The sequence below is a fragment of the Dendrobium catenatum genome, unplaced genomic scaffold (assembly GCF_001605985.2).
Source record: "Dendrobium catenatum unplaced genomic scaffold, ASM160598v2 fragScaff_scaffold_993, whole genome shotgun sequence".
Classification (NCBI taxonomy): Eukaryota; Viridiplantae; Streptophyta; class Magnoliopsida; order Asparagales; family Orchidaceae; genus Dendrobium; species Dendrobium catenatum.
In genome coordinates this window covers 1,377,849-1,389,823 of record NW_021319455.1, presented here as the reverse complement: position 1 = coordinate 1,389,823, position 11,975 = coordinate 1,377,849, and the positions used below count along the sequence as shown (strand labels likewise).

Sequence of the window (11,975 nt, the reverse complement as noted above, 5' to 3'; positions counted from 1 at the left end):
TAAGATTTATCTCTATTTTTTTAAAAGGACTTCCACTTGCTTGTGCCAATTTTTACCCATCATGTACTTAGGATTTCTACCATTTGCTGCATGTTTGTCTTATGGAGAACCGAAGAAAAGTGATGCAAGAATGACCTGGTCATTTATTTATCAACAACAGTATTTTCTTTTGCTAATTTGTCTGCTCTAACAGGAAACCAGCTGGAGGAGGTGATGCTGACTCTTTTAGAGACATTAGCAGCGATGGAAGCAGTGACTCTGAAATGGAAAATGAATCTAAATATTCAGGGAATCGGTCTAAACACTGTATTTCACGCCATTACATGATTGGGATGAACAAACTCTCCTCAGATGGTAAACATAGAAACTTGCGAAATGAGTTTTCTAGTGATGACAGTAGTGATTGTGGAGATTCTCAAGGCGCGCTCATCTTTGAATACCTTGAGAATGACCGTCCATATTTTCGCGAACCTTTGGTTGACAAGGTAATATCTTTCTTGATGTATCATATTCATCACTAACTAATATTTTTGCTTTAACATAATTATGTTTGGTTTAGATTGTGGATCTTGCTAAACAATTTCCTGTTTTGAGGACAATTAGAAGTTGTGATCTTCTTCCAGAAAGTTGGTTTTCTGTTGCATGGTGAGGTTTCACAAGTTTTGAATACATGTATTATCTTTATGATACTTGGAATGAAGTTACAGATCTTTAATCCTTATGCAGGTACCCAATTTATAGGATACCAGTTGGGCCAACTCTGACTGATCTTGATGCTTGCTTTCTCACGTTTCATTTTCTTTCTACTCCTATGAAAGGTATTTTGCCATTTTTTTCATCATTCGTTATAAACTTATGCTATTCCTAAAGTAATGAATTTGGACATTAGAAAAAGTCATAAAATGTTTATGTAATTTGAAACTTATTTGCGCTACATACATGATTATTGATAGGACTCATGTCATATCTAGAGCATTTCGATCTGCTCGAACTCTCAAATAAAGAACAAAAAGAGAAAAAGTATAGAAAGTGAACATTATTCATTAATTTTCCTCATCTTACTCTCCAATTGGGGTTATTTATAGGCTTACTAGATATTAGACTAATTTCTCTTACTAATTAATTCTCTATTAACTACTAAACAAATTATAATTTGAGTTAACATCATTACCCCTTTCACAAGGACCTTGCTCTCAATGTCGGACTCCTCAAGTTGTTCTACTGGAGGTGACTATCCATTCAGCTACAATATCTCATACGGGTCCTTCTTGTGAGCTGGATTAACAAAGAAGTAGCAAAAGAAAATATTGACCACTAGGCACTAAAATACGGGTCCTTCATAGGATGCGGCTATGCGCTCATTATTTCAATTATCAGAGGGCAGAAAAGCTCGCTCTTTTGCTGGATGTCTTTGATCGTCCCCATTCTAGAAACCATTATGCCAACTAAAACCAATTACAGAGCTTTTTAGGCTTCATTTGGGGCAGCTTCTTTACTGTGTTCTAAAGCAACATTTTAGTAAAAAATTTCTTGAACTTAGAAAATTTTGTCCTAAAAAGCTACTTTAAAAAGCAGTAAGAAAATCGTCCCAAACGAAACCTTAGTTTGCGTTCCAACCGTTCTATGAAATTCCATTTTAGTTTTCTTTTTTCTTTTGATTGAATCTCTTGTTGGTTGAAATGTTTGAGTAAGTTGAATATGCTATAATTTTGTTGATTAATCTTCTATCATCTAAATGCAGGCACTGCTCGTAGACCTATCATAACTAAACAAAAGATCTCTCTTCCAGTATTTGGCCTTGCATCCCTCAAGTGCCATAGCTCCTTATGGACTTCTAATGGTGAATCCGATGGGAAGCTTGCCCATACCTTATTCCAAGCTGCAGATAAGTGGTTGCGACTCCTTAAAACAAACCTGCCAGATTACAGTTTCTTTGTATCTCGGTACTGATTACAAAGCCTTTTTGAGCTTCTTTTCCATCTCCTTTGATGGAGCCTTCTGGTTATACATGACCTGCTGCAAGGGCTCTGCACATTCCTCATAAACCCGTTTTTTTTTTATTTGCTAAGGTGCTGTCATTTATGAATATCAAAAAAAAAAAAAAGTTAAAAAATGATAAAAGCTAAAAAAAAAGAGGAAATGTTGATTCTCGCATTATTCAGGTGGAGAATCTTGAAAATAATTGTACCGTCGGTGCAAATTAAGAGGAGGATTGCACGGCAGTGATACTGCTGGTGAGCAAAACCATGGCTAATTCGTTCTGTTCTTACTTATAACCTTTTCACCATATAAATGGGCATTTTTTTTTCCAATGTCCTTCCTAGCTTGTTACGTTGGGTTACTTTGATATGCTTTTATTTTATTTTATTTTATCTTCCTGGTTTGAGCTTGCAACAGTGGAGTTCTTCTATTGAATTCCTGATGTTATTCATATTTGTTTCAGGCTTTCAGATGATGTACTGTAAATGGAATACTTCAGTTATGAAAATTTGATTTTCTGAATATTCTGATATATCTGCATTTTTTATCTCTATCTCTATCTGTGCTATATGTAATAAACTAAGCCTTTTTTTTTTTTTTTTTTAGCAATGACTATGAATAATGCCTTCTGAAATTTGGCAGTGCTAAGGAAATTAGGAGTTTAGTTGGATGATAATTTGAAGATAGTTCTTGAAATCAATTTGATTTAAGATTTGAGGTTTTGTTTGGGACAACTTTCTTACCAACAACAACAACAACGACATCAAGCCATGTTATTCATATTTGTTTCAGGCTTTCAGATGATGTACTGTAAATGGAATACTTCAGTTAGAAAATTTGATTTCCTGAGTATTCTGATATGTCTGCATTTTTTATCTCTATCTCTATCTGTGCTATATGTAATAAACTAAGCCTTTTTTTTTTTTTTTTAGTTTTAGCAATGACTATGAATAATGCCTTCTGAAATTTGGCAGTGCTAAGGAAATTAGGAGTTTGGTTGGATGATAATTTGAAGATAGTTCTTGAAATCAATTTGATTTAAGATTAAGGTTTTTTTTGGAACAGCTTTCTTACCGCTTCTTAAAATAAATTTTTAGCACAAAAGTTTTAATTTTTATATTAAAAAATTATTTTAAGAAGCAGCAAAAAAGACGTTCCAAATGAAGCCTAAAATAATGCTGTAGTACAATTAAAATATTATAGTAATATTATGTACAATCTCTATTAATTTGGGTATGTTATCAAAATGTAAATTTTTGTTCAGCGGGATTTTCTCTTACCTACCATTATAATAAATTGAAAGATTTTACAATGAGTTCTGTTATGCTTTAATTTGTATAATGTAATGAATTAAGTGTTAGTTATATTGATTGGTTTATAAGAGTTTTGATGTGAAAAAATATTCGTTGGGATATATAAAGGGGCATAATTCTTTGAATTTTGTTTGATGTAAGGAATTTGAAATTCTCTGAAATTATTTATGTTGGGAGTAATAAGAGGCCAAAACCTTAGATTATGTTTGAAAGAATGGGAAATTTGTCTGTTGTGAGTTATAAGAGAACAAAATATGTATGGAGTCGAAGAAATATATTATATTCTATTCTGCGAAATAAAATTCATATAAAATTTCAATTTATTAATTTTTCAGTAGTATTATTTAAATCTTTGAATACTTACTATATTGGGTCCAAGGGGGCAGCGCCCTTTAGCAGGGTTCGACCTGCCCGGTCAGGTAGCGAGGACGAGGGGCAGCGCCCCTGCTGGGGTTTCCGGGGGTAGCGCCCTCGGAACAAATTTTGATTTACTATTTCTCTTTATTTTGATCATTTTCTAACATTTTTAATAAAAGAAATATTTTAAATTTATATAAGTGTTTGTGGCCTGCTGAGCTATTTTTAGCTCATCATTGTTTTGCATTATGTTTTCAGGGTCTAGAAAATGAAAAGAGCTGGTTGAATAACAATTTCAGGAATCTAATATGAGTCTGTAGGTATTTCTCCATTCGATTTTTTGCACAGTCATGACTAGTTTTTATTATTTTATTCTATAGATTTTGTATACAGTCATGCACTATGATTGTATATATGCATTTTGATGATAAATGAAAAATAATTTTTTTGAATGTGTTTATTTTTAGTATTAGATGTTACTAATAGTTTTGTGTGTGTTTTTTTATTTTCAAATAAATTTGATGTTGATTTGGAATTATTTCCAATTTTTTTTTGGAATATTACTGTGTCGGATTGGTGCAATTTCATTGTCTTAAGGAAGTTACAAATTGGTGAAAATGATGAGATCCCATGGAGCCATGGATACATCCACTTCATCGTTAGAGAATGCCTCGATTCATCAGGTGGTTAAATACCCCGTTAAAATTGATGTGACAAAATTTGATGACAAATGGAACTTTAGCATGTGGCAATGTGAGGTGATGGATGTGTCGTATTCTTCAAATTGCTGGAATTTCTGAAGAGCGATGAACATCTCAAGGAGATTTCAGATAGAGATTGTCTCAAGATGAACCAGAGTACTTGTGGCTTCATTAAAAATATTTTGTCTCAAGAGATCAAGTACTGGGTGATGATGGAAACTTCTGTTGTAAAACTATGGAAGTCCTTGGAGAACAAGTATTTGACGAAGAGCGTGAAAAATCGTTTCCATGTGAAACAACGGCTCTGTAATAACTAGCCCGTATTTTGACCCAGGCAAATAAAATATTTTAAAGAGTCATTATAATTTAAATTTAAAAACCGTCTTCACAATAAGATATATATTATTGTGTTTTAATTACATAAAATTTTTTAACAATTTTTGGGCACTGATGAAATCCTTAAGAAATTGACACCTATCGATCGGTACAAGTTGGAATTTTGAGACGGTCAGGTTTCCATTTTACAAATCAAATTCATCAATATTTTTTAAATAAATAATTTTATAAAAAAAAATTGATAATTTTTAAAATCCCAAAAAAATTATATGAATTTTATATTAAAACTTTGATTAAATTATATTATTATATTTTATTATTGTATTATTTTATTATAAAAGAAAATATCTTAAGTCACTAAGAGTCATTAAAAGCTTTTTAAATCCATTTTTCCAATTCTTTTTTCGACAACAGTGATCTGTAGAGGGAAAATGAGAATAAAACATTGAAGAGAAAAAAATAAATAGCTAGATTATGATGTCCTAGAGCGAATTTTTTCGGACAGCCCAGTTGAGAGATTTGTTTGTCTCATTGCAAAGGATATTACATTATTTCTGATTTCAATAATTTTATATTTTTAGTTTTTAATCAAATTTCTATTTCTATTATCAAAAAATGAGGATAATTTTGTATAGGTAAAATTTTTACCGAGTAACTTTTTATGTTTATATTTTGAAAAATTTTCGCATTGTGCTTTTGAAAAGCATCAATTTTTGCCAACTCAGAAATTTATTTTGACATTGTGTTTTAGTTCAATAAAAACTTCAGAATGTTATTATGTACAATCCATAATAAATTAATTAATTTTTGAAAATATGAAATTTTGCTTAGTAGAGTTTTATGTTGTAAACTGTCAAGATATTTTGATACTTTCTGAATTAAGCTTAATTATATTTTATTTGATGCAATGTATTAGGAATGAATGTAGATATGTGATTGAGATTATTTTTATAGTACTATGATAATAATGTATGAGTAAAAAATAAGTAAAGACTGGTTGACTCATTAGTTTGAGACTAATTGACCTGTACAGGATGATGGTCCGACGAATTTTCTTTTAAATATTATGACTTTGTGTTATCCCCCACTGATTCACGTGATATTGATTGTGAGTTATAAGAAAATGATTATTGTGCCGACGGGTAAAGAGTGATGACTCTTTTTAATGAGCTAACGACTTATTAATACTTATGCAATACTGAAAAATATCATGATAGTCAGAATTCTTACTTATTTAATGTGACAACTGAAATAAATAATATTGAGATATTGTTCATATTAATGTACAAATTTATTATTAGCAATATTACTAATTTTTAATAAAAAAAGTATTGTATATATATTGAGCACGTGATATACAAGATATACTAAGTATGTGATTAAAATACTAATTTAATATTAATACTAATATAAAATAATTGGATAGTATGTGTACACTCATATATGATTTTATTATATTAATTTAATTATGATAGACTTAAAAATCGATGATTTAATTTTATTGCTTTATACAAATTTTCTACTGATTATATATATTATTAATATAATAATTACTATAAAGATTTGACACTTGTATCGATTTGATGTCTTCCACATCGTACAATTTTATTATTTTCTCACCGATTCAATGATCATATGAATGCAACTACTATAATTTGACTGTTGATATGTATATTGCTCATTTGCCTTGTGCTGAGTCAATTATAGGATTTGGTTGCTTGGTGAGCTTGTGAGCTCGTTATATGTTATTAAATATTTTCATGTCAGGGAAAATGATCAGGAGTGTGAGATTGACCAAGATTCCTCAGGTTTTTATTTCTTTTTTTGTTTTAGCTATTCTTTTGTACTTAAAATAGGATATATATGTAATGATTGCATAGATTCTAAGTATTATATATAATTTTTTAGAATGAATACATATGTGTATATTGATGTTTTAAATTATAAAATCTTTTTTTATTATTTATTACTAATAGATAAGATTAGATAACTTTGATTGCTATTTATTAAAAGATAAAAGAATAGTTCTTCCAAATTTGATTTTGGGGCATCACAGGCTCTACATGTTTCATATGAGATATGGGATTACAATTGATGAGCATTTGATTGATTTCACAAAGCTATTGGTAGATCTTTTGAATCAAGAGGAAGATGATGGGGATGAAGACAAGGTGCTCCTTATGTTGAATTGGCTCCTATATGAGTACGAAAACGTCATGATGATGCTTATTCATATAAAGGAGCTCTTAAACTATGGTGAGATGACTGCTGCATTGTAGAATCACGAGTTATGGCATTAGGACAAAGAGTGTTCAAAGATGGATTCAGATGATGCTCTCACACTCTAACGAGGAAGAATAAAATGGGCGGCAACGTCAAGTAGGGCACGTATAGTGGGTGTAATCTTGAGAAGAATCAGTATGCTTTCTACTTTGAGACTGGTTCATTAGAAGAAAGATTACACAAAGTTGAAGGAAAAGGGCAAGGGAGTTTCCATTGAGGCTAATCCTAGCATGAAAGAGTGTGATGAAGATTCAAATGCATCACTATCTATTGTTTCTCAGAGTTCGTATTCAAATAGTTCATGCTGGATTCTAGATACTGGTGCTACATATCATATTTATCCCAATGCTTTAGAACATATAGGGAGCTTAATAGTGGCGTTTTGGCCATGGGAAATGATCAAGCCTGTCATATAGCCAGTGTATGTAGTATCTTCATTAGAATGCATGAAAGTATTGTAAGAGAGCTTACTAATATGAGGCATGTTCCATATAAAAAGATTTAAGGGGGAGGGAGCTTGGAGCTCAAACCTATACTTAAACCTAAAGTTGGAGAAAGCACTATTAGACAATCATCACCTTCGACCATTGCCTGACAGCCATCGCTCAACCATTATCCCTCAAATGCAATATCCCAACTATTGTATCTCAATCATTACCAATCAACTACCATAACCTAATTATTGTTGTCAGATAATCATCACAATTTTATTATCACATGATTATAGTTACTCAAATGTTATCACCTAATCTTAATTTTCCAACTATTGTCACTTGATGACCATCGCATGACTATAGTCACTTGAGTATCCTCACCCAACCACTGTCACTTGACTAATATCCCTCAACCACCAATGCCCGCCTAATATCATCTGACTTTTATTACCCGACCACTACCACTTGACTTCGTCATTCACTGTCAACACCAACATTGATGCATTACATCGTCAATAGAGCAATGAACCCTTATTGACACCAAAATTGACAAATGTCATTACCAAATAAGTCTATGTACATCATCAAAACTAATGTTGATTTATGACATCACCCAAAAAAACAATGCACTTCATCGTCATCAACATTGACGCACATTATTGCTAGTAAAGCTGATGCTTATCATCTCAACTCGATGCATACCACTCTTATAATAAAAGATATTTTAAAGATCATATATATGAATACCAATATCAAGTATGAAGAAGACTGTTATTTGTAATATATAATAAATACTAGTGAAATCATTTCAACTAAGTTAATTCTTATGAATGTTTTGTTATATAAATTTTTATATAAAAGTATTATATCTACTATGCAATATTATTGACTTATTTATGTTCAAAACCTTTATATATTGCTAAGATAATAAACTCATAATATTATTTTTATTATTATACATATTATATTATATATATGATATATCATCAAAAAATTATCTTGATTGTGCATGAATCTCAAGACAAAATCAAGTTGGAAATTTTCAAAATTAATTTTGGGATCATCCGAACTCCGATTTTAGCAAACTTATAGTCAAACTGAATGTTTCGAAAATATGGACGGTCATTCTCAAGGTATTCAAAGATGAGCGCGCCTTGAGAATCTCCACAATCACTACTGTCATCACTAGAAAACTCATTTCGCAAGTTTCTATGTTTACCATCTGAGGAGAGTTTGTTCATCCCAATCATGTAATGGCGTGAAATACAGTGTTTAGACCGATTCCCTGAATATTTAGATTCATTTTCCATTTCAGAGTCACTGCTTCCATCGCTGCTAATGTCTCTAAAAGAGTCAGCATCACCTCCTCCAGCTGGTTTCCTGTTAGAGCAGACAAATTAGCAAAAGAAAATACTGTTGTTGATAAATAAATGACCAGGTCATTCTTGCATCACTTTTCTTCGGTTCTCCATAAGACAAACATGCAGCAAATGGTAGAAATCCTAAGTACATGATGGGTAAAAATTGGCACAAGCAAGTGGAAGTCCTTTTAAAAAAATAGAGATAAATCTTAAGAAAACAATCACTTGTGTCGGGCTTGTTTCACTGGCCCTTGACAAAGGACACCACATAAGCACCAAGCAGATCTTAGAATTACAATGCACTCGTAGTGACAAAGAATACCCTTAAAAATCCCAGAGCAAAATCAATAGAATGTGAATAGGATGATAAATCAAGAGCCAGATTACCAATGAAAATAAAAAAGTATAAAACCTAAAAAAAATCAAATTTAATTTATTAAAAACTGTTAAAATTGATCATAAACATAAATACTAGCATTTGATGCAATTGAATGATATCTAAAAATAAAGAATATAAAACAAGAAGGTTGATATAGGATTACAACATTGCTGAACCAAATTAGAAAAGTACAGCTTCTTCAAGTGTTACATTCAATCTGATATAAATACTATAATGAGCTAATTCCAATCAACATTTAGTCATTTCTAGTATAAATTAGTTTCAGTCAAACAGTCGCAGATTCCATAACCTTAAAAACATATAACTGACAATCACTAATTGAATTGAATTTAGCTGCAGATCTTAAAAGAATGCCATCATCAAATTAGTGTTTAGGGTTTATGTGAACTCCCATTTTATTTACATCGGACAGAACAATCAATCTTCCACTTGTCCAATTCAACCCTACGATCAATTTAACATCAAACCTTCCAGTTTGTAAAATCAATTAAACGCGAATATCAAATCCACTTTCATCCTCTTCTAATCTAAGAAGCATATAAAAATAAAAAACGGAAAGCAGTGGATAACTTGATGGATAAAACAATAAAGATTTCAAAATACGAATACACAAATTTTTAAGACCTAAAAGCAGCGAAAAAGCGACATTGTTGAAAAGCAAACATGAACAAATTAAAGAAAAATACCCAAAAAAACTAGCGGCAAAAGAAGAATACCTGGGACCCAGCGACTGAGAACTAGAATCCGCATACAACTGGATGCCGGAAAGGTAGGGTACATAATACTGAACAACAGAATCCTTTCCATTAAGCATAAGAGGGACCCCCAAGCCGTAGGCACTCCATTCCTTGAAGGATTCCCACAAATCCTCCAGCTTAAAGTATGTTCTACACTCCTCATCGCACGTCCTCCAATCCCTCAGTTTCTATAAAACAGATATACTTCATCAATCACCAAAATGACCGAAATGAAAAAGAAAACAGACATTCAGATACCTTTGAGAGATAATGAGCAGGAACGCTCGGCGTCGTCGCTTCCATGAACCTTTCCAAGTTACTGGGATTAGTCGTTTGTCGGCCAAATGCCTCCGTAGCAGACTCACCGGCAGTCTCCTCGGCTTTGCCGTGCGGCTCGCTAATCGTGGAAGACAGAGAAACAGCCGCTGCGCGAGGAACGTAGTGCTGGGTTCGCCGCACCCTCGCTGCACCATTGAACCGATCCACCACGCCCACCCGCCTAGACTGCCAAACTGCCCCTGACATTTTCTGGAACTCAAGCAGTCAACAACTATAAACCCTCAATTCCGACTAACAGCAAACAGAAGGAATAGCCTTGATCTGATCGAACTCAAATCCTATCGCAGTATCCAATGCGATCGGTTAAGAAGGATATTCGAACAATAAATAAGAACAGCAGAGATCGAATTTCTCATAGAGATTGCTGAGAAGGAACGGAACGCAAGAGAAGCAAAGATAGTTTATGTGCGAAGGGTGGAAGCCTGGAAGGGGATATGGTAGTAATTAACTACTTAATGAAGGTATTTGCTGGTCAGGAATTGCGGTGAATTGACCATTCTCAGCGGATATATCTTTGGAATCGGACGGTTGGATGGAAGTATGTACGATGATGTGCCGCGTCCGGATTGACATGCTGGTACGAATGGATCGCAGATTGCCTTGGGAAGCAGGAAACAGTCCCATAAGGCTGTTTTTCTTTTTTAATGGATATATATAATTTTATAACAAATAGCAACGGGCTGGTTTGATCGGGTTCTGGAAGATTTGGCCACCCGCGTGGTCGAACTTTGGACCCTAATATAGATATATTAAAATTATTATAAAATTACTTTTATTTCATTTATCTTTCTTAGAAGTATGGAAAAAAAAATTAATGGTGTCAATATTTGACACGTCCTAAAATTTGACATGAAAAATTTTGAATTTTGATCAACCTATTTATTTGACGGGTTGGGTTTGTATTGACCCGAAAACTTTAAATCAACCTGAAGTTGACCAAGGTCCGGATTTGGATAGCCTCTGACAGTCCACTGCTAAGCCTCCATAGCTCTACAGCTCCGTAAACTGCAGTTGTCGGTCGCAATGTCGCACGAGCGAATGCGCCCAGCAACCCTAGCCCTCTCGCAAGTCGAAGCCTGCGTAGTTCGCCAGGCCATACCTCCTTTGTAGTTCGCCAGGCCATACACCTTTTGTAATTCGCCAGGCCATCCCTCCCTCCGCGCCAGCTCACCAATCGCCAATCCCAATTGCCGCTCGTTGCTCACACCTCACGTTGTCTTGCAATCACGTGTTGCCAGTCACCTCATGTCCTCAAATGTCACCTCTGATTTGTGCATGGATTCTAAACATAACGGGATTGTACGTTTTTCTATTAGCGCCCATTCAAAACATGCACATGAGAGCGGGCAGAGGCGCAAAGCAAAGCAGGTTGGCGGGTTGTGTCAGGTTGAGCCAAATCAAAACTGGGTCGGATTTGGGTTCAAATGTCAACCCCATTGTCTTATTCGAGTTAGTTCAGGTTGACCCAGATGACAACGGGTCATTTTGAGTTGTACTAGAACCCAATCAAAAAAATCCATTTTGACACCACTAAAAAAAATTATCTCTTAGATAAAAATATTTTTCCCCATTGTAACATCTTTAACATCTATCGTATTTTTGTTATAATTAATGTCATTAATATCGTTTTAGATTTCAAATATGAGATAATTCAAAATTATACTAAATTGTTTTCATTATTATTGAAATACTATTTCTAATTTAACCGATATTTTTATTGTGATTTAAATATAT

The 11,975-nt window shown here is 33.2% G+C and overlaps 2 protein-coding genes across 2 annotated transcripts; one reads left to right on the top strand and one right to left on the bottom strand.

Moving 5' to 3' along the window:
• Positions 1–201: 201 nt before the first annotated feature.
• LOC110095081 lies at positions 202–2,502 on the top strand (the record flags this gene model as incomplete). The annotated part of the gene is given in 4 exon segments (XM_020820460.2): positions 202–485; positions 560–645; positions 727–818; positions 1,742–2,502. Coding segments are annotated over 4 exon segments (671 nt in total), but the record flags the coding sequence as incomplete, so codon positions are not given.
• A 4,325-nt stretch (positions 2,503–6,827) lies between these two features.
• On the bottom strand, positions 6,828–10,808 carry LOC110095083. Its single transcript, XM_020820462.2, has 4 exons — positions 10,161–10,808; positions 9,882–10,090; positions 8,491–8,784; positions 6,828–6,882 (listed from the first exon to the last, which is right to left on the bottom strand). The coding sequence occupies exons 1-4, from the start codon at positions 10,425–10,427 to the stop codon at positions 6,828–6,830; spliced, it is 825 nt and encodes a 274-aa protein (XP_020676121.1). The 5' UTR covers positions 10,428–10,808.
• Positions 10,809–11,975: the final 1,167 nt, after the last annotated feature.